At 49.1% G+C, this 22604-nt stretch overlaps 7 protein-coding genes across 7 annotated transcripts; 4 read left to right on the forward strand and 3 right to left on the reverse strand.

Annotated features, from left to right (window-relative positions):
• Positions 1–1196: 1196 nt before the first annotated feature.
• Positions 1197–2198, forward strand: J7337_011696 (uncharacterized protein; the record flags this gene model as incomplete). Its single annotated transcript, XM_044829232.1, has 4 exons — positions 1197–1359; positions 1407–1726; positions 1794–2105; positions 2157–2198. The coding sequence occupies 4 exons, from the start codon at positions 1197–1199 to the stop codon at positions 2196–2198; spliced, it is 837 nt and encodes a 278-aa protein (XP_044675907.1).
• Positions 2199–2576: 378 nt separating this feature from the next.
• Positions 2577–3456, reverse strand: J7337_011697 (uncharacterized protein; the record flags this gene model as incomplete). The annotated part of the gene is made up of 2 exons (XM_044829233.1): positions 2577–2788; positions 2835–3456. 2 exons carry the CDS (start codon positions 3454–3456, stop codon positions 2577–2579), a joined length of 834 nt encoding a protein of 277 aa, XP_044675908.1.
• A 1098-nt stretch (positions 3457–4554) lies between these two features.
• Positions 4555–6615, reverse strand: J7337_011698 (uncharacterized protein; the record flags this gene model as incomplete). Its single annotated transcript, XM_044829234.1, has 3 exons — positions 4555–5823; positions 5884–6359; positions 6543–6615. 3 exons carry the CDS (start codon positions 6613–6615, stop codon positions 4555–4557), a joined length of 1818 nt encoding a protein of 605 aa, XP_044675909.1.
• Positions 6616–11381: 4766 nt separating this feature from the next.
• J7337_011699 (uncharacterized protein) lies at positions 11382–12953 on the forward strand (the record flags this gene model as incomplete). Its single annotated transcript, XM_044829235.1, has 1 exon — positions 11382–12953. The coding sequence occupies one exon, from the start codon at positions 11382–11384 to the stop codon at positions 12951–12953; it is 1572 nt and encodes a 523-aa protein (XP_044675910.1).
• Positions 12954–13581: 628 nt separating this feature from the next.
• On the reverse strand, positions 13582–14560 carry J7337_011700 (uncharacterized protein; the record flags this gene model as incomplete). Its single annotated transcript, XM_044829236.1, has 2 exons — positions 13582–13960; positions 14013–14560. The coding sequence occupies 2 exons, from the start codon at positions 14558–14560 to the stop codon at positions 13582–13584; spliced, it is 927 nt and encodes a 308-aa protein (XP_044675911.1).
• Positions 14561–17034: 2474 nt separating this feature from the next.
• On the forward strand, positions 17035–17792 carry J7337_011701 (uncharacterized protein; the record flags this gene model as incomplete). Its single annotated transcript, XM_044829237.1, is given in 2 exon segments — positions 17035–17688; positions 17706–17792. 2 exon segments carry the CDS (start codon positions 17035–17037, stop codon positions 17790–17792), a joined length of 741 nt encoding a protein of 246 aa, XP_044675912.1.
• Positions 17793–18614: 822 nt separating this feature from the next.
• J7337_011702 (uncharacterized protein) lies at positions 18615–20813 on the forward strand (the record flags this gene model as incomplete). The annotated part of the gene is made up of 4 exons (XM_044829238.1): positions 18615–18918; positions 18983–19038; positions 19096–20155; positions 20206–20813. 4 exons carry the CDS (start codon positions 18615–18617, stop codon positions 20811–20813), a joined length of 2028 nt encoding a protein of 675 aa, XP_044675913.1.
• Between the last annotated feature and the right edge of the window lie 1791 nt (positions 20814–22604).

The raw sequence follows: 22604 nt of genomic DNA on the forward strand, positions 1-22604 counted from the left end.
GCTATTTTGTTCGGCCGTGCGGAGGCCGAGACGGACGAATTGATGCACTTCTTACCAATTCTTGGAAGTGTAATTGTCATTGATTGAAAGGGTCCATATATCTGAGATTAAGAGATAACGATAGACTTGATATTAGTTTTATTCAAGGACTCGAACATTTGCTATAGATACCGGCGAGGATTAGTTCATTAGGCTGTCATTATAGGGGAAGATAGCCTCTGAGGTGAAATAGTTTTTAGACCAATAATAAAGTATTAGAGCAGGATAATAGAACAACTATAGATTAAAGATAAAAAGAAAAGGGCATAAGAATATAACTAAGCCTAAGAGTATTGATCTCAAAAGGTCATATTTATCGATCGAACCTCAATGATGTTCGCATTGACTTATTATGTGCTTCAGATGTGAGGATAACCATAACCACACAACTATTTGTGATTGAATTCCAGTATGATAGATGGCAATCAGCTCATCAAGATCTGTCCATATCAAGGTTACAGAAACATCATAGAAAAGTAAATCAATTGATGGCCCGACTCATTCGATTGTGGGTTCCTATTGTATACCTGAATGTGTTGGTTCAGGTGAGAAAACATAGGGTAACCCTGTCTCATATGTAGAATAACCCCAGCAAATCACATCTGTGGTCGCATTTGCCTAATCTGTCCCTTGTGTCAATCATTACTGGGCTCGTTAAAATGCAGTGCAGCGATACAATGAACGAGGGCCTTACCAATCTGGATCTTAACTACGGAGTAGGCGGACTAATTTCCCAATCTGAAAGATCTCGCCCTGTAGAAGCAAAAAAACAACAGCCGATGTCCCAAAGGTTATAAATATGCTTAATGCTAGTAAATTACTCCGTTCTAGACCAGATCGACCCGTCTTGGCGGAGAATAATGCACCATGATACCCCCTAGGAGGCCTAGGAGGCCTAGGAGGGAGCCTAAGCCGTCAGCTTGCAACTCTGTAGGGAGAACTTTTGGTTCCGAGTAAATTAAATTGGACGAGGATCACTGCATGCAAGCAAAAGATGGGCTGTTTGAATAAAACCACTCTCGCCCCGAGGTTTAGTTATAGGGGAACATTCGGACTAGACATTTAAACATAAAGATCAAGATCAACAACTATCGCGATTGATCTGATCGGCCTTTTCTCCACGCTCGCTACTTCATTTCGGTCGCAGAGTCATCGACATGGGCTCCCTTCGTTTTCTCCTTTTCGCATCGATCGCCACTTTGGTTTCCTGTCGCGATGTCCCCGATAATATCAAGGCTTTCAAAGAGAGCATCATAAAACAGGGCTCTTGTAATGATACTCTCGCAGAAGGCTTCCACAGCGCCGACGGCGACGATGGCTGTAAGCCTTCCAAGAGCCGCATTGCAACCGCGACTAATCAGTAGCAGCATACGTCTACTGCGGCGACCATCTCAAAGACTACAATGTGATATATCTTCAGGGCACCAAAGGCAAGCTCGTCAATATGGACATCGACTGTGATGGAGTCCAGGGCAGCTCTGCAGATGACGGGCGCTGTGGCTCATCAGGCGACACACAATCCGTCACGTCTTTCCAAGACCAGCTAAAATCGTATGGAACGGATCAGAAGGACCTCGATGCCAATATTCATCCTTACGTGGTGTTCGGAAACGTGGGTACCAAGAAGAACTGGCCAACTTTTGATGCGCAAAAGCACGGCATCAAGCCACTGAGTGTGATGGCTGTTGTATGTGGCGATAAAATGGTAAAGCATTCCCTTTTATTGAAAGCCGAATTCTTACTGACTTTGCTAGTTTTACGGCATCTGGGGCGACGAGAATGGCGATGATGGTGATGAAGCTATGGTCGGAGAGGCCTCCGTCTCTCTTGCAACAGCTTGCTTCGGCGATGATATGAACGGCGACAATGGTCATGATGAAGATGATGTATTGTATATTGCCTTCCCTGGTAGCGACGCTGTCCCAGGAGAAGATGGTGCCGACTGGGACGCCAAAAACTTCAAAGACTTCGAAGAGAGTCTTGGTGGTGTTGGAGATAAGTTGGTCGCTCGAATCGAGGACATCGATAGTGGTGCCTCTTGCTTGTGGCCTGGTACATGGGGAATGGTAAGATATTACCCTTTAGTGTCATTTCAAGTTGTACTGACGTTATGGTAGGGTCTACTCGTCGCATCGGCTATGGTTGCCATGGTGGTTTGAACACAAGAGGGTGTATGCATAGTGGGCTTCGGCAGCTCATGATTCTGGCGATGTTTTGTGCTACGAGCCTAATGTTTATTATATGGAGTGTTGATATTGGGCATTTGGTTGCATATAGAAGAAGCCATCATAGACATAGAATACCTAATTGTACACTTTTGTTACCTTCTGCTTCATGCACAGCATTCTCTATCACATTTCATCACTGAAGGAACACAATAGTTCGGACACCGCGTAAAACAGTAGACGATGATAATAGACAAGGATATCTTCGTTCAACGAGTGTTTTTATCTAAAATTGGATATAATAAGTGAGAAAGGAAAGCTTGTCGCAAGCGCTATGATCTACATATCTAAAGTGTTGAAATCGAACGCAACTCATACCGCCAAGGCGATTCCTAACAACGAAGTGAAAATAATAACCCAATTACCACCAGACTCTAATCCAGCACCTGAATTCGTCGAGTCTTGCTTCGCACCCATGGCAGTCGGCCGCGTCGCCTCGACCCGGACGTTATCCGCCGCCTTGTCCTGGTCAGGAGTGTAAGTAAGTGGCTTGAACCCGCATGACCGCATGATAATATCCAGGTCTGTTTCGTTAGCAGCTGATCAATGAGTTGGGGCGTGGAAACTCACTATTTTGCTTGTGCCCATCAACAACGATGCAGTCTTGACATAGCGCTGCGATCTTGGCCACATCAAAGCTCGTATTGTTGCATACACATTCCCTCTCCGGATCATCCTCTGGAACTACTGATTGGGTCTGCAAACTAGCTCCCCAACTCGTCATGCTCGCTGTACCAGAATCACCCTGGAGAGTCTTGGTAGCTTGAGTCACTTCGGAGCTGACAAACGATGAACTTATCATGGAACGCCTCATTGTCATTGTCTGCTCCTCCGCACTAGTGTCGTCCGCAGCCCATTTCATTGACGCCGGCGTAGACTTGGCAGTCGACGTTGGCGTTGACGTTGACGTTGACGTTGACGTTGAAGTTGAAGCTGACGATGTCGTGCTCTCTTGAGGCTCGAACTGTGGAGGAAATGACGTCGGCGCAGCCCTGATGATAGAGAAGCTTCTCTTGTGCAGTCCATCGTCCTCGACCGGTTCCACGGCCAACTTTGGAACCCACTCGGGGTTTGGCTGTCGCTTCGCGAGGCGATGGTTGTGAACATCACATTTTGCTGTCAACTCGACGATTGGACCACAGATCGTCACGCACATGAGTGGAATGTCGTCCGGCGGCAAGACGTCTGCCATGGCGACGGCGACGAGGCCTGTAATTGCGGCCTGTCTGGCCCATGACAATCTCATCTCGACGAATAGCTGCCTCGATTGTATTGGATCCCAAGTCGACGATGGTGGCCCGTACGTTTAGGCCTCAAAGACAAGATAAGACAAGACAGGATGAGCCGCCTGCAGCCAGCAATTGAATAATAAGCGAAAGAATATAGAGGCACAGCCCCGGGATAACACAAAAGTGATACCAATATGGTTAAAGAGCGTATGGTAGCGAGACCAAGATGTCACCCGTTCAACAGGAAGACAAAGACGACAAATGTCTCGAGACGAGAAGCACGCACGAGGAGGCGAACCAAGGCGACGGTACTCCTCGGTGCATGGTGAAACGCGTACCTAAAGGAGAGTAGTAGTCTGTATCAAGTGCAGGGCACGATGCTACGTGGAGCGAGATCGAGAACGTTGTTGCAGGGAACATGACGGCTGGGCTTGGGAAACAAGTAGTATTCCGGTGATAGCTTGTTACACTAGAGGTTCAGAGCTGAGACGCCTGCTAGCCTGGTCAATCGGCTGAAACACGGTGGTTGAAGCTTCGTCTCAGGACAGGATCATGGTGGATTAGTCATGAAACAATTTGACTGACGCGAACACCATGATAGACAGAGATCGTGATAGCCGAACCGCTATGGAATATTTTTAGCTAGTACCTACCTGGCTGCTGGCCTCCCCGTCTTAAGCTTAATTGATAGACATGGGGTAGTCTGATCTGTTCATCGCCAGAGTTCAAACGGCTACTACTATGGGTCAGAGGGCCATCAATAAACCCAGGTACTATAGAGTATAGACATCAGGTAATAGAAACATTGCTCTCGCATCACATTTTTTTAACATCTTCGAATCTAAATCTATGTCCAGTAAACATCTTCACCTGTTCACGCCGTGCATCCGCCATGTCCTTCCAGTGTATCTCGGCGTGTATCATCAACCACGTCCATGTGTCATTTCATGCTTATTAAAAACGGTATAATCTTAGCCAACAGTCGACGAATTCATACAATCAAGAAATCTAAAAGTCGGCCGTCGAAAAAATTGTGTCTGTCTCAAAATCAGGTGAGACATCTAGAAGCGGTGCTGGCGACCAACACTCTCGACGCGCACGCCAAGCTTGACCATCTCGCGAGAGTCGATGACACCACGGCCATCAAAGACCCAGCGGGGCTTGGCCATGCTCTCAGAAATGCGGACCCAGTCAACGCGCTCCTTCGGCTTGTACTCCTCGGAGCTTCCCATTCCTGTAGCGAAGCCAGTGTCCTTGCTCTCACGCTCCTGGATGCAGTCGGGGCAGTCATCTTCACAGCTGGGCTCGACGTTGAAGCGGTCCAGAGGGTCATGGGACTGGACATCGGCACGTTGCACAAGGTGCTTGTGGAGAGCGAGGAGCTCGTTGGCACTGGGGGTGGCGCTCTCGAAAGGACGAGGGTCGGCCTTGGGGTTGGGCTTGCGGCCAATGGTCTTGGACTGGACGGCAGGTGTAGGGGCGGGAGGAGGAGGAGGCTGGTTGCGGAACTCATCGAACTCGGTAGCAATGATGATGGCGGTACTGGAGTCGCAAGCATCGTAGGCATTGCCGTGAACGGTGATGTTATGTCCCTCAGCGAGGGGTCCGAGGAGTTCCTTGATCTCGGCCTTAATAACCAGAGGGTTACAGCAGGGATCGAAGACAGCCACCTCACGGGGGCGCTCCTCAAGAAGGGTCTTGATCATCTCAAGAGCGGGAGCTTCACGGGTATCAGAGGTGTTCTTCTTAAAAGCAAAGCCAAGAATGGTAACCTTCTTGCCAACAAGGGTGTTGTTGAGGCACTTGATGACACGGTTGGAGAAACGGTCACGGGCATACTCGTTCATCTTGACAACCTGGCGCCAATACTCAGCGACCTCGGGAAGACCCATGGTCTCAGCAAGGTAGACGAGGTTGAGAACATCCTTCTTGAAGCAGCTGCCACCGAAACCGATACCAGCCATCAAGAACTTGTTACCAATACGGGGGTCAACACCGACAGCACGGGCAACCTCATCAACATCCGCGCCAGTCTGCTCGCAGACAGCGGAGATAGAGTTAATGGAGGAGATACGCTGAGCCAGCATAGAGTTGGCAACAAGCTTAGCGAGCTCGGAAGACCAGACGTTGGTGGTCAAAATGCGCTCACGAGGAATCCAGGCGTTGTAAACCTTGACGAGAGCCTCGGCAGCTCGCTTACCAGAGGGGGTAGGAGCAGAACCGATCAGGATACGGTCAGGGTAGAGGAGATCGTTGACGGCGGTACCAGCAGCCAAGAACTCGGGGTTGGAGAGAATCTCGAAATGGACACCAGGGCGGTGCATGTTAAGCTTGAATCACGTTGTTAGCATTTGACCGCTTTTCTGCTGCAACATTGACAATGTACTTACAGTATCAGCGACAAGCTGGGCAGTTCGGCAAGGAACAGTCGACTTCTCGACAATGATGGCGCCCTCGCGGGCGTACTGAGCAACAACACCGGTGACAGCCTCGAAAGCGGTCATGTCAGTGGCGCTGCCGGCACCAACACCACGGTACTTGGTGGGAGTGTTAACGGCAACAAGCACAATATCGGCCTCGCCAATGTGCTTGGCAATGTCGGTGGAAAAGAACAGGTTGGGCTTGCGCTCAGCGACGGCGATCTCGCCCTCCTCGGCAGGGGAACCCTCACTGTCAGTGGTAGGCTCATTGGAGATCTTGGTAGGTCGGCCACCATCACGGGCAATTCGGACGATATCGTGCAGACCGGGCTCGTAGATAGGGGGGTGGCGGGAGTTCCAACGGCGAATGCGGGTAGTGTCTCGGTCAACAACAGTGACCTGAATGTTGGGGTTCTGGAAAGCGACGACAGCAGCGGTAGGGCCACCTGTGTGAAGTTTGTTAGTTTGTTGGAACTCAATTGCGTTATGGGAGCGGTGTATAGCATTTCGAGGGGTTGATAAGCGCGCAGTCATGATATGGAGCGCTTTGCCACAACTCTCGCAAATTCGATACACCAGCTTTTTCCTCTCTCATGGAGAGTCGATTGGAAAAGGTTTCTGCAACTTACCAACGTAACCAGCACCGACACAGCAGATGCGGCGGACCTCAATGGGGGCCTCCTGAGTACCGTTTGAAGACATGATGATCAGAGGCGGTATGAAGATGTTACAGACAAGACAAAGAACAATCTGTAGAGACGATGCGCGCAAACGATGTCACGAATCGACACACGTAGTATGCTAGCGAGTGTAAGGGTTCGGAGAGAGATGAGAGGGAATGGGGAGGTTTATAAAGGAGGTGGAAGCAAAGGCAAGGGAGGCTAGAAAAGATATTCCCACGTCAACGTTGCAGTTAAGGTGAGCTAATGGGAAAAAGGGGGGCACTACTTTCCCTCTGGGCTCTGGAGGAGACTGGAGAAGGATCCATGGAGGGAGACTACTTTACCTGGCCCAAGGCAAAGGCAAAGGCCGCCGGTGGAGGGGCAGTCGCTGAAGCCACGCAACGATTGGGGAGCAACTTTTTGGCACGAGAAATTAAGGCGGTGAGATTATTCCCATTAGTTCAGTACCTTAATTTAGTTCTTTTCCACAGTCTTTACCTACAACAGGTACATGTATCTTGGTTCTGCCCACCCACCCGCCGCCAACTTTTCAAGGGAGTGAGCGGCAGGCGGCGTGCTTGTATGTGTGTGGTGTCGATTCTTGGAGGGGCAGGGATTCGTACATTGGATTTTCAGGGATTCCAGGCACACAGACACCTTCTCACGGAGGGGGATTCTGAATGCAGGTACCGTGGCCACTGCAGCCCGCTGAAAAGGGTACTTTTGGGAGCCCGAGGGGCCCTGGAATTGGATCGAGAAATGATCCAATCCACTGTAGGTACAGTATCCATCAGATAAGGCACGGTGCGTTACAAGGCTGGGCTGCGCAAGCCCCTCCACTCCCGCGCAAACCAGGACCCTCCAATACAACCCCCACATGCCTTGCACGGCTAAGCTTATAAATTGAAGGTTGATGACTGTTGGTTAACGCTTGTCGGTGAGTTTGTTATGGAGGAATTATGCATACGAGCTATAGATCGGAACAAATTCTCTGCCTAGTCTCAGATGATCAAACTTAAATGGCATGAGGTTATCTCGCGGTGGACACCGTCCCTATCTCTAATTAGACTAACAGCCAATATTATCAGAATCTAGCGAACATAGTCTAAAAGCAAACCATCCACCAATTGCTCTGACAAGGAACAACGGGTACCAAAGCAAGGGTCCACATCCCGGTTATGCACTGTCCAACGCACTGTTCCTCATATCACCCAAGCCATCAAACGGAACATGGCAGCATGGACTCTTCGCTACTGTATTACAGAAATGATCCATTCCCGCCGTCGATTCACGATGTCAGGGTGCACGGGCGATGCTGTCATCGAAACAATCCCAATCGCCATCAGGACGAACAAAGTTGATCTAGCAGGCTAAGTTACATTGCCTCAGCCTCATGAAGCTGACCGACTTTGAAAAAGAACTTGGTGTGCTCGTGAAAAGAGAACACGAGGTGCAGAATTTTCGGCGGAATGCGCCCTCCGTGTATCGCCTGATAGATGTCCTCTGGTACTGGATATCTTCATTCCTGCAAGGCTGACATGATTTGAAGATCAAGTCAACGTTTTGAGGTTGCCGAGATTTCGACCAACTGATAGACAGGGGTTAATTCTCTGCTGCAACGACTCGTTACAACGGATACGTAGCCACAACCCCTGGCTGAAATGGCATGGCTAGCATGGCATGCAAAAGGTGATAATGAGGCGACTAACGGCAATGGGGACAAGACGGTGAAGGCAAACAACCTACCTACATGTCTTCTTTCTGATATCAGGGAGGGAATTGTCCAAGACATTAGAGTACAGAATTGCCTATAGACTGGCACGCTCGAGAAGCAAAATCCAATTCCTTGGGTACTTGTCTTGGACAGTATCTCGATTAGCAGGCACCCCGAGCCCTCACAAACTTCAATACCAAGACAACTAATAATCCATGATGGCGACCAACAACCAGAAAAGAGTGAGACGCCGCAATATCGATTCGTCTCATTTCACCCGATGCCGGCTCGGCCGATGGGGTATGGAGTATAGCGCCTCAGGCCCAGGGGTCGCTGATTGAACACTTTGTGGTGCCCGTCATTCTGCTAACAAAAAACGGAGTCTTACCGACTCAAGTTCAGAAGGAAGAAAAACACTGTGCTTACTCGGCCGACTCCGCAGTATATGTAAATGCTGACATTGACACTGACAGTCTGACAGAAATAGAATCAAGCCACACATACTCGCGATGCTTCGCAAGCTCTCGGATTACTTGTCTGGAAACTCATTCGAATAGTCTGTCGGCTGTTGGACGAGGTGACGTTTAATTTGAGCTTGGCGATAACTGTCAGCCTATTCTGAAACAAATCATTGTGATCGGCGCGGCTACGGCGCGGGTTGATTCATCCAATTCTCATAATCATATGGTTCTTAATTGACTCGTCAAAATTCTACTCTGCAGCCAGCTTCCTTTCTCAAGAGTCGTACAAGGGGAAACTAATCAAGAAGGGCAACAGCCCATAAAGATACTGGTCTTAGGCGATGCCAAGAGTTAATTAGTTGTTCTTTATACATAGATACCTATATGTACGAATATATCCGTATTCTCATCGCTGATGTATCATGAAAGGCTAGTATTCAGCCAGCCCAGCCTCTCTGCACTGACCCAAAGAGATTATATTGCGGCTGAGCGCTAATTTGGCAACCAATACTCCGTAATCCATCACTGACGGTTGTTGAAGGCTGGTATGCCAGCAGTCGATGACTGAGCCGTCACCAAGAGGATTTATGGGATCCCGACTCAGAATAATTGAGCACAAGCACTTGGCTTCGTGTTAGTTGATCAGTCAGCAAGATATCGTTCATCTGTTGTGCATATCTTAAGCCTCCAATTGTCACCGGGTGGGCATCCCACCAAGCTAATAGCCCAGACCCTTGTAACTAATTAATCCCATTCCCACTCTATTCGGCTCTAGCAACGACTATTGATGGCTGTCATGATGCCAGGGGACCTCTGCGTCATGAGCTCGCATGGGATTCATGAGCCAAGCCGGGAAGACAATGGGGTCTTCAACGGAGGCTGCGAGCCGTGTCTGTAGCAGCAAGACAAACATCTCATGTGTCCACAGAAGCTCAATGCCCATGTTGATGGGCATTTGGGGATTCTGGTCATGGCAGTGGATCGGCCCGCCGATTCTATCAACATTCGAGCTCGCTAGGCATATCGGTGGGTTCCTAAGCACCAGACTATCAGATGTTTATTGCCGCGAAGCGACTCTATTCAGATCTTCCGTGAGAGGGGTATCGCCATTAATGTATTCCACTTCGCTTGGACAATAGAGAACAATTCAAGGAATATCAAGGCCGAGGCGCGATTTCTGACATGCCCTGGTTAAGTTGTCTCCATATTAGAAGCCTCAAGTATGCGTCGTTCCAGATATATCCACGCAAATACATTGGATGAGACCACATATGCGACACAGCCGGACACTGGCAACCAGACAGAGGTTTCTTCTTTAGTTTTTTAGAAGATTGGACAACTCTAGTCCTCATTCCAGCACATAGTCAGACAGTCAGTTACTTGTTAAGAAGGAAGAATGAGGTGCCCACGTGATGTTGCACGTGTTTGGTCCTCTTACCATACCTATTCCCTTTGCGATCTGGACCTGGCATACTGTAATCTTCATCCAATCTCTTTCTCTTAGCCACCAACCGCCAACTCTGATAAGTTTGATTTAAAATGGTTGTTCATCTCTCTTGGAGCTTTGTGGAGTACCTACGTCTCTGCTTTTGCCTAAAAGACCCTTTCACTCGCAATGGCGCCACCAATTTACCTATGCCGATAGCTCCCGCTTAACCCATGGTTGGCGAGTCGAGATTACTGGAGGCGCTCCGTCTATTCCCGATGTCTTTCATGAAATGATTAATTTTGACTACTGACACTTTTATCTTTAAGCTGAGATGAGTCTATCACGAGTCGCAATCCAAAAATCATTCTTGTATAATATGGCAAAATCTACCGCCAATGGCCAAGATCTGTTTGGGCACGGGGGCTGGAATTGCCATGGCCATTCGCGATCTATCAATCATTGGCGGATTGAACGTCTTGGGACAATGTGATCTTAGCGAGGCCTCTGATTCGCCCACCACACGTCTTCAGCAGGGGATCTTCAACGACACAGATCTCAGCGAATGGTTCATGTCAGGGACCAACTTGAAAGACCATCACATATCGCCCAGGCTGAGCCATTGTTACCGGAAATTCTGGCACAAGACCGGCAGTTGCTTTTTCGATCCTGGAATCAAGTGATTGCATGGCAGGACTTACAAGTCTGAAGAAGGATCTTTTGGTGCGTCTGAACCTCCTGTGATGATCAAGACAAGTCTGTCAGACATTGATACTCTCGCACGCCCATCAGGAAGTTTCTCAAGAATTCCTGATAACAAAGCCCGCCATCATATTCACCAATACAATGCTATATTCTCGTTCATACCATGACGTCTACTCAGGGTCGACCCCTCCATTTGCCCCTTCCCCACCAGACTGGTTTCCTTGAGGTCGACGAACTGCGTCCAACGGCCCCTCCTCGTGGTGTTTACTCTGGCTTGTATTCAGCCTCGCTCATACCAAATTTGCGCCTCATGTGCTTCTAGAGATGTATTGTCTCGCTCTCGTGGCCCTGTTTCTGTCCACGTGCGAGGCATTTCTTCTAAGGTTAGTTTGTGACTATGGGCATTTTGAAAGAGAAAAGAGTCGCGTTCCGCCTCTTTTTCTGCTTCGCAGCCTGTCTTCACGATAACCTCCATCTAAAGCACTCTGCTACAAGTCAACATGATTGCTGAAGCTCTACCCGCTCCCCAATCACGGTATCCCAGTCATGATCTCTCCAAGTTTCCTGATACCCTGAAAGGGAAGCGAATCCTCCTCTGCACCGAGTCATTTGGGCCTGTCAATGGTGTCAGTCGCACGACTTTGATGCTTGTTAACCACCTAAGGGCACATGGAGCTCAGGTCGCAGTGGTTGCGCCACACAACCATACACAGCACAACACTTTTACGCCGCCGCCGTCGCCAACCATGTCCCCTGCAGATAAGCAGCCCGAAGTCAGAGTCACTGGATATCCTCTCCCATTCAACCCCGAGCTCTCTATCGTATACCCAGTACGCAATTCGACTTTGTACTCAAGAACATTTGGCGATGATGCTCCTCCCGATCTGATCTACCTTGCATCACCTGCAAGCCTGGGTTTCCAAGTCATGCTTCAACTACGACAACAACCCAAGGAGAAGCAAATACCTGTCATCTGCAATTTCCAAACCGATCTTGCTGGCTATTGTTCCATCTTATTTCCGGCACCACTGAGCCATATTGCAGTCTTCGCGTTCGCAGCTGTTCAGAGTTATCTCTTCAGTCACTCCTCGATCAAGACCATATTTTACCCTTCGAGTTTCGTGAAACGATATTTGGTGGGCCAGAAAGTGCCAGCAGATAAGCTAGAGGTTCTAACACGAGGTGTCAACACTGAGTTGTTCAATCCCCAGATGAGAAGCGAGGAACTGCGAAAACAGTTGGCACCTAACGGTGAGATCATTTTCGTGACAGTCTCCCGAATCGCTGGCGAAAAAGGCTTCGATTTCCTGGCGAAAGCTGCAAAGGAACTTGATGCCCAGGGACTCAACTTCAAACTGTACATCGTCGGCGGCAACCGCAACCCCGATGTCGAGAAGGAAGTGCAGGAGCTTTTTGATCCTCTGAGAGAGAAGGGTAAGGTTGTTTTCGCCGGTTTCAAGGTCGGGGAAGATCTCGCTACTGCTTATGCTAGCGGTGATATTTTTCTCCATTGTTCGGTTACAGAAACCTTTGGACTTGTTGTTTTGGAGTCTATGGCCAGTGGGGTTCCAGTCATCGCTCGTGATGAAGGGGGGCCGTCTGACATTGTCCAGCAAGGAGGAAACGGGTTTCTCATCTCTCCAGATGACCTCGATGGTTTCGTAGCCAAGACCATGAAACTTGGTCTAGACCACAACCTTCGTGCCCAGATGGGCCAGGCGGCAAGATCGTACGCATGCGAGATGACATGGGAGAAGATTAACAACAAGGTTGCCTGGCGCATGTCGGACACTATCTCGGAATGGAAGCATGAGCGGAATGGCCCAACAAATCGACTCTCATCCCGTCTCAAGTCTCAGGAGCCGCTTATTCCAATCTACGGGTGGCTTATGATGAACGATGCTATTCGCGAGACGATGACACGGGGTATTGTCGATGCACGGCTCATGGGCGGACTGGGTGTCATTCTATCATTCTGGATGGTGACAGGGTGGTATATGGTCTTCACAGAATGCTTCCTCTGGGCTAAAGGGCGATGGAGAAGTGCAGAGAGGAGATTGTCAATCTCATAGTTTGAAGTCATGTCTTGCCGCGCGGCGTTTCGATTATGTGCATGGCTTGGAGGAGTTGGAGGAACAATTTTGCTATGATTCGACGTTTTCTCATGTTTGCATTGGACGGTCCCTACAGCGTTGGAGTTGTTACAGTTGTGCGACTAGCCCATGGTTACCTGAGCATGGCCATGTTAGATGTTATATTACGATACCAAGAATTTCATTACAGTTTTGACACCAACGGGCTGATACAACATCATGTAACAAGGATCGGTAAAAGGGATTTCCGGGTTCAGTACCTTACGATGGTGTTTCATGTAGAGGGGAGTCACAATCTGACATGTCACCCCAGATGCCCAATATGGGGATGAACCTTATGCTGCTTAGTATGTGATTGTTCAGCCATAGCGGCTAGTACATTGATGCTATGAGACTATCTATTGGTGTAGTGTAGAAAGTGAATCTAGGGACCATGTGAGGTCGGATATCAACTAAAAAAAACATATGGTGCCTGAAATATCGGCAGAGTGGAAATGACACGCTTATGAGAGTTAAAGTAGTAAAGAAAAAAGAGTCGGCAACGCTATGCATGGCCGTAAGAGTAATGAAAAGCTCGCTTGATCATATTCCAACTTCATGTCCTGCTTCATATTGTCGCCTTCTTGGGCATTGTGACAGCTTGTCTGCGTTGATACATGAGAGCATAGTTGTAGCGCTCATATGTGCCGAAGCCAACAGCTGAGACGAAGATGAGCAGCCAGACGCTCATCATGATAAGACCAATGGGGAGGACCATGAGCTGTACGCCTGGGAGGACAAAGGCGACAGTGCCGTTGTTGACAGCGGCAATCTGATCGTCGACGGCGGCTGAGGCCATGGCGAAGTCGGACATGACAACATCTTGAGAGAAGACGCCAGTGAGAAAAGCGGCTTCGTTGATGGAGACATTGGTGCGGATGATACTGCCTGTGCTGTTGCGGGCAGTGAGGGTGAGGGTTGGCATGATATGGCATTCGAGCTCGTCCCTGAGAAAGTCAGTATATGTGAATGAGGTGAGATGTGAGTGTGGAATCTTACATAGTCATGTTATCCGTCATCTGGTTCGCATCAATCTTTCCAACCAGCATATATGATTGCAGGAGCGGCATTCCCTCTTCTCTCTTTCCCATACCAGGCTTGCCGCCTGTTAGACCTGTGCCATTGACATCGGCAGGCTGAATAGGCATGACACTTGCACCCTTATATGAGATTCCAACATTAATGTCCTCAGGTGCAACAGCGGCAAAACTACCTCTGGGTTGAGAAACTTGATACAGTCGAACATCAGCCTCAAAAACGCCAGTCTTGACATCGAGTGAGGGAAGATTATAGCACACGCATGTCCCAGAGGGGTTTGTGCTCTTGTGCAGTCCACCCAGAGCTGATCGGCATGCAGCGTTGGTTTCCATGTTCCAGGCGGTCATGTTCAACGAGCCATCCTTTGTCAGAGGGACATCACCTGCGGGAAGCTGTTCGACTGTGGCGTTCCCATCGCGCTCAGCGAGCGGTGTTGATAGCAGGGAAACGTATGGTCGGTGGAGAACATCATCAGCTACTCGAATGAATGACTCGATGGACATGGACATGGCGGGTGATGACTGTGCTGTTACTGAAAGGGCGAAAAGGGCTGCTGCCGCGAGGCGAATTGACAAGGCCGAGGCCATTTTCTCGTAACTTCTCTTCCAAGCTCTTTCTCAATACTCTCTGTGTCTTTCGTCTGAGTGATTTCTATAGGCGGCCGTTTCTCTATACGTGAGACCGTGATTCGTAGCGATATCCAATCCCGTTTTTCTCTTTCCGCCAAATTAACAGAATAACTTTCTTTTCTTTTTCTTTTTTTGCCGTCCTGCGGTGAGAATTGTTGTAATTGAACCACTGCCTGTGGAGCGATTATATGCGATGCGTCGAGCTGAATTGAGTAGGTATAGACAGACAGAATCTCAAAATCCCAATAATGAAGTCGTCGTGACAATAAGGTAGCTCCACCACCGGCAACGATCGGTACTTATTATAAGAGATATGGAGTAAGGAAAGAAGGACAAGGAAGCAGAATAAGTTAAAGTAACGAAGATCAGCCAAATGGCAGATCGTCTAATAGTAAAGGGAATAAAAAGAAGTACAAGAGAACAAGGGGGGAAGAAGAGAAAAAATTGGGGACCAGCCCACGCGCCGCTCGAATCGTACCAGACCAAGACAGACCTGGACTGACTTGACTTTTAACAGCCAAAAGAACGAGATTGAAAGGGAGGGGCGAAGAATCGAAAGTAGTAATGGGGCCCGGTAGAGCGGCACAGTAGTCCTTTTAGCTGGCAGAAAGGTTTTGGGGAACGTGCTATCGTGGGACCAGCGGTTGCAAGGGGAATGCTTGGGATCTGGAGTTGATGTTGTCTGGTTGGCTCAAGAGCGGTTGAAACTATGGAACTATGAGGCTGTGGGCGGCTATCGAGTTGATATTGGCGATATAGGTGACATCAACTGGCATCGTGACGGCTGTTGTGCTTCACAATGGTAATAACAAAACACATATCGATGTTGACGAGTGCCAGGCTTGTCTCGTCTGTGTTCTGGACTTGTCACAGTTGGTTCTCTTGGCTCCCTCGTTGTGGCGGTGTCAAGATCGGGGCCAAGGAGACTAGCGTCGACATGGCTGCAAACTCAATCACGAGAAAACCGAGCCAAGCAGGCCAAGCAGTGCAGACCTTGGAGTGACTTTGGTGAGGGTGGTGGGTGAGCTCGTTTCAGGTTGGACTAGGGAGAGGTCGACTTTGGAACCGAGAGGTTTAGCTGCTGTTTGGCTTGGCTAGTGAAACGCTTGATAGAGAAACACTGCGAGATAATTCTACAGGTATCGTTCTATCTACTATGTCCATCAGGCCATATCGTCCTCGGCTGCATCTTGACAAGCTCACAATAACCATCGATTCGATGCAATATTCAACCCTGGTCAGCCAAGATCGCAGCCCAGGCCTGCCAACGGTCACTCTAACCTGCATGAGCATGGCCGCCCGTGTCAGGGACCGCTAGGGGCAACGGCTGACCTTAGCCAGGGGCTCTTCAGGCCATGACCCCTGTTCCACATGGCGTCTCGCCCGCTAGCTTGCGGCACCAGATCTGGTGGCTATTGGGTGCGCTCCCTGTCAACGTCAGTCCATTGTGAGTCGATGATGGCTTCATTTTCAACTCTTATTAGACGTTTTCCATCGACTTTGAATTCTCCATAAACCAGAAGATCTTTTCACCATGGCGCTTCGAAAAATTCCCATCAACGGTTTTTCAAACAGGGCATATGGCCATATTTCAACTCGTCTGCCACATAGCCTCTAGCGCCCAGGGATATGGAGGGACGTCCAGTAGAGGCCAGGCTTTTCCTCAACGATCCTCAGCTGCAGAATTTGTGGATGTTGATAGTGGCGCCAGATGAAGCGAAAAGTGTAGTGGCAGAAACGGCGTCACGACGGTGAAACTCTCTTGCAACAGGAACGACGACCATCCGATCGGTATCTCGACGGCTTATGTATGATCGCCTCAGAAACGCGGCTGATACCACATTCAGATATTGTTCTCAAGACTCAACCTCGGGCTTAGGGCATAAGACCTGGGATGAAACTTGTTGCAGGCTCTTTGCCATAAGTTTACAAGCCCTATAACAGACATCACCCTGAAATGCAAACAGCTTGGCGAATGTTTGGGAACAGTTAGCAGTGATGATCTTCAACTAGTACTACGCTGCTGTCAAAACACCTGAAGAAGAGTGACGCGGTTGACAAAGTGTGAAACGAGATTTCAGAGCTGACGTTCCAAATTGGAGAGTTCAAAAAGGTTTTCACGTTTGTTTTTCCTGACTGCCGGTGTCGGTAATATTGCATCTCGTCAATCTTATAGCTTGTCTGGTGATATGATAATGGCCCCGATCAGGATGGCTGCGGCGTAGCCAGCTGAAGTCACCTGAACTGCTAAAGCCCAGAGGAGGTGGTATGATACTTTTCAATTTATCTTGTCGTGATTTCAAACAAATACACATGCATCTTAATAATATTAGGCTCTTCAAGATCCCATAAAGATGGCATCGCCAGAAGCGACCGAGGCAGAGCAAGAACTCTTCTTTGTCAGTCTCAACCAAGACAAACCAATCACAGTAATCCTTTTACATGGTCTACTTAACTCGCATCTTGAATGGTCCTACGTGATTCCTTACCTATCCGATTATCACATCATCGCCCCCGATATCAGTGGCCATTCTCAATCCCGCAATATTCTCCCTGCGAACATCTCCAGCTCCGCGGAGCGGGTGGCCGTGCTCATTCGGCGATACGCACATGACGGCCGGGCCCACGTTGTTGGTCTCTCCATGGGTGCCTTCATCACTCTCCGTATCAGCCGGCAACATCCGGAGCTGGTCCTCTCTGCCATTGTCACCGCGGGGCACCCCATGGAGGGCCACTGGGCATGGGTTGTCCGCTATCCGAGCATCACCTACTACGCTACGTTAGTGCTTCTCGAACTGGTACCGACATGGCTGTATATGCTCGTGGCTGTCAACGGTCGCGGCATGCGTCGCCACGAAGAACTCCTAGAGGAGATGCGGCATAATAGGAGATGGGAAGTGATTCGTGCTGTGGACACGGGACTCCTGGAGCTCAACTGGGACCATATCAGGACGCTACCAGTGAAGACGCTGGCGATTGCGGCAGAAGGCATTGACGATGTTGAGGCGGTGAGAAGAATGGGTAGGGAAATGCCCGTCGAGGGTTCACTGGCTGCAGTGGTCAGGGGAGCAGTGCATACGTGGAATTTGCAAAAGCCAAAACTATTTTCTGATGTGATTAGATCGTGGATTGAACAAAGCACGTTGCCTTCAAGCCTGGAGATTTTGAAGTCAAGTGGTTGATTTACTACCCTATATACTCGCGTCTGGAGCGAATAGCTGTCTTTTGAACTGAGCACCTAATGAATACCATTAGTCGCCTATGAGAATGAGGGTATTATTAATGAAACCGCAACGTTCGATTTTAGTAATTGTAATTATGGCAGTGGCCAATGGTGGGACAGAAGGTCCAGACAAATGAAGCTCTCCACATGGAACGAAGCATTTCGAGTATCACAACTCACAATAGGTCTTCATTGGTTATAGACCTTTTCTTCACCGACATATCCGGCATGTATCCTTTCCTGCAACATCTTTCAATTCAGTACCATTAATTGATTTTCCCGGAAGCCATATCTACGTAACGTCCCACAACGTTAAAAATAAGAGAATCACCTCTTGCTGCTGAAGAAACCTCGTCAGCGTTACATGCTGGCCCCAAACATCAAAGCTTCCCCTGCAGCAAATCATCAACAGACACAAAGTAATGGCTTCATAGTGTCACGTGCTGACTGGTCTACCTGGATCCATTTTCCGGGGACCCCGTCCTGCAAGCTGCCGTTAGCGCTGCCCTGGACTGGACTTTTGAGGAGGAAGAGAGGAGAAGAGAGAAGTAAGGTAAGGTAGTTAGAGCTTCAGCTGCGCCTCGTTGCCTTTGAGTCTGTCATCATTCCCGCTCTTTGAATAATTCTGTTTTTTATTCTTCCCTCAGAAAAGAACAAAAGTATCCTAATAAATACTCGATTACTCCAACATCATCACTGATATTGTTACCAATGGTCAAAGACACTGCCCCCGCAGAGGCCGGAGAGCCCACTGCGGAACCTCAAGTCACCTACGCCTCAGGCCGTGTCGAGCATCAGGGCCAGGCTGACTCACCTCCCGACCTGAGGCTGATTCACTACAACGACGTCTATCACTTGGACCCTTCGAGTGCTGAGCCCGTGGGTGGCCTGCCAAGATTCATCAGCGTGTGCCGCGAGTACCAGGAAGGCGAGCAGTTCAAGGATCAGCCTAGGGCCCTGACGCTCTTTTCTGGAGATGTCTTTAACCCCAGCTTGGAGAGTACTGTGACCAAGGGTGAGTTTTGTGATCCAGGAAAGATGCATCTTGTTTATATCTAGATATTGACGATCCGACCTAGGTCAGCACATGGTTCCCGTTCTTGATCTGATTGGAACAGACTGCTCTTGTGTAGGGGTGGGTAGGTCATACCACCCTTGACCGACTTGGTAACTGACCAGCCTCAAATCACAGAACCACGACTTCGATTTTGGTGTCAAGCAGTTTGAGCATCTCTCAAGTCAGAACAAGTTCCCTTGGTTGCTAGCAAACGTCATCGACCATGACATTGGCGGTGACACACCTATTGGCCATGCCAAGAAGACACACATGATGACCACTTCGAATGGCATCAGGGTTGGCCTCATCGGCTTGGGTGAGAGAGAATGGCTTGAGACCATCAACAGTCTACCGCCCAATCTGGAGTACAGATCCGCTACCGCTGTTGCCAAGGAGCTCGTCCCCAAGTTGCGGGAGGACGGTGCGGAGATCATCGTCTGTCTAAGCCACATGCGAGAACCCAATGACAACAAGTTGGCAGAACAGACGGAAGGACTCATTGATATCATCCTCGGCGGACACGACCATTTCTACGCCCACAGCCTCATCAACGGGACTCACGTGCTTCGATCTGGTACCGACTTCAAGAACCTGAGTTACATCGAGGCTCGTCGCAAGGAAGGTGACCCTTCCAAGTGGGATTTTGATATCTGGCGAAGAGACATCGTTTCGTCCATCGAGGAAGACCCTTCAACACTAAAAAAGGTAGACGAACTCACCTCCAAACTCAACCAGTCACTGGCAAGGCCTATTGGATACACTGCTACACCTCTGGATGCTCGTTTCAGCACAGTTCGCCTTAAGGAGTCCAACATCGGAAACTTTGTATGCGACGTCATGAGACAACATCATGGCGCTGATTGCACAATCATGGCATCTGGTACTATCCGTGGCGACCAAATCTACCCCCCGGGCCCAATTCGCATCAAGGATATCACGACCTGCTTTCCATTCGAGGATCCTGTCGTGTTGCTCAGAGTGACAGGTCAAGCTATTTTCGATGCTCTTGAGAACAGTGTAGCTATGTATCCTGCTCTGGAAGGTCGATTTCCCCAGGTTTCCAACATTCGATTCGAGTTTGATCCCTCCCGACCTAGAGGGAAGAGAGTCTTGTGGGCGGAGATCGGTGGAAAGCCGTATGAGCCGGAGAAACTCTATGTGCTCTGTACCCGAGGATATATGGGACGAGGAAAGGGTAAGTTGAAATTATACAATCACAAAACAGAGAGCTGACAGCAACGGCAGATGGTTTCACCAGCTTGTTGGTCAAGTCTGAGGGTGGACAAGCGGAGGAGATTATCGAGGAAGAAAACGGCATTCTTATCTCGGCCATGCTGCGGCAGTACTTCATGGGCCTTTTGACAGTAGGACGATGGAAAAACCTCGCGCAACATTGGGTCAAGGTTGCTCAGAAATGCGAGACGCCCGTCTCACCTGTCCGAACTACCTTTAACACCGACTTCCCCGACCTCAAGTTCGTTGCAGAGAATCTACCCAAGGACAAACGCACCGAGAGTGTGACCAAGGACGCTAAAGACCCGTGGGGCAGGTTCCTCAAGCGTCGCTTCAGCATCAATATGAAGCCCCATGATGACAACGAAACCAGCGACGAGGAACTTGATGAGAAGGATCGTGAGGAGGAAGAGTTTGAAGACCCCGATGGCGCGAGACTCGATTTTGAGATTCTCTTGATGCGCAAGTTCTTTACGAAGTGGGCGCTCAAAGCAAAGGTCAAGACTAGTATCTGTGATCCTCTCAAAGAGGGCGAGTACACGGTTGATTGGACAACTTGCATTGCTCCCGTGGTCGACGGACGAATTGTCATGACGGGAGCTTCTACACCAAAAAATTAGAAGAGACGTAATAACGGACGGATCGCCTCAGAGGGGACGCGGATTACGAATAGAACGGATCATAAAACAAACAAAATTAGGCCTCAATTTTCAGCGTCCCCTCGTATTTAGAGTGTCCATGCGTAGGATAAAGTGCTGCAGCCATTAATATCGACCTACAGCCTCACATCGAGCCTCATCTGAGGCGGAATCTACTGGGCAATCGTCATAACCTACGACTCTTGATGTCACATTGGATCGGCATTGCCGTTGAGCCTCAGCAACTTGATGGGACCTGAACTAAAGCGCTTTGAGTACCCTGATTCGATCAGATCTCGCTGTCGTAAATGACAAGCCGTAGCGCCTCTCTGCAGCCAATGTCTTGCGTAGCTATCGTGGACATATGCAGGACACAAAACTCTTCACCGTTACACTCGCTAATAAAGTTGCTGCATGGCTTGCTGCGAATAACTGCAATGCATAAACCAAGGTCATCATATCACCTGAGGAATTGACCTGATGCAATATGGTATGTTGCTTCATTCCAGGACCATTACGAATCAATACATAGATACAAGCACTGAGAGACTGAACAGAATAGCATTGGAGGACTCTGACCTGTAGCCAAGACGCGGCCTTTTCTCGTTCAATCCTATCGGAAAGCTACCGCAAGAAGGACAGCATCAATTCGTCACTACGCAGGATGGCAGCTCGTATGAGACCCCTGATACCGCATCCATATCCATGCCTGCTGTCAATCAAACTAGAGTCAAGAGAAACTTCCTTAGCTTGTAATCGCCTAAACTTTCATTCTACCGAGATCGTGTGTCAACCGTTATACATCGACGTAGTATTCCGAGGCCGACGCCTACAGATTCCAGAGATCCGGCATTATATCTGTAAATCACATACGCAGGGAAAATTGGCAAATTCAAAGCCTCACTATAGATTTACATGGAATCTTCAACTCACCGACTCTAGCCTCATCTGCAAAGTCAGGGCCAAGCCAGAGTTTGCCGCCATGGATCATCGGCGTGGCTTACGGGAAGTTGGACGCCACTGCCCCGGCTCACCGGTCTTCCAGAAGCTGATCGACGCGATTGGGCATCTAAAAGTGACGTTGCTAACAACAGGCGAGAACAGAAAAAGAAATGAAATTGTTTCTAACAGGTTCGTGGGGTGCAGGGTATGGCCCTGTTCAGTATAGCGGCGGAGATGTTTTGCGAGGAAAAAGAAAGGAAAGGTAAAATCAGCAAGGTTTGAGGTGAGGCAAGGAAGACGAAGCAAGGCTAAAATAAAGGTTGCGTGTCGAGGATCACCATTGTTTGTGGCTGTTGACCTACGAGAAGTCATAGATAGCACATAGGTATGGAAACAGGGAAAACAAGGGTCGTAATGAAGCTGTTGAGGCAAATGGCGATGTCACTTCAGCTCAACTTCATGCCCAATCGGTGACTGTATCATGGTCAGCCTGCAATGTAAACAAAAGGGAATGGTAATCTTGAATGAGGTTAACCATTCTCACATACTCCGTATCTCTTACACAATACCGGGATGTTGGTGCGTGGCGTCGAGTCTTTGTCACTAGTAAACTTACCAGACTTCGGATCCCTACTTCAGCTGCGCTCAACCATACAATCAGAGTTCGACTTGTATACATACATACGTACATGCGTGCAGTAGTTAAGCTTAGGATTCACCTCCTCTGTAGATCCCTCCCCAAGTGCCGAAGTTTCGAGCACTATCCCGTGACATTCTCCTCCTGCATCGAACCCTGTCTCGACTAAGGACTTCTCGACCTTGATTGCTTCT

Source organism: Fusarium musae, chromosome 9 (genome assembly GCF_019915245.1).
Source record: "Fusarium musae strain F31 chromosome 9, whole genome shotgun sequence".
NCBI classification, from domain to species: domain Eukaryota; kingdom Fungi; phylum Ascomycota; class Sordariomycetes; order Hypocreales; family Nectriaceae; genus Fusarium; species Fusarium musae.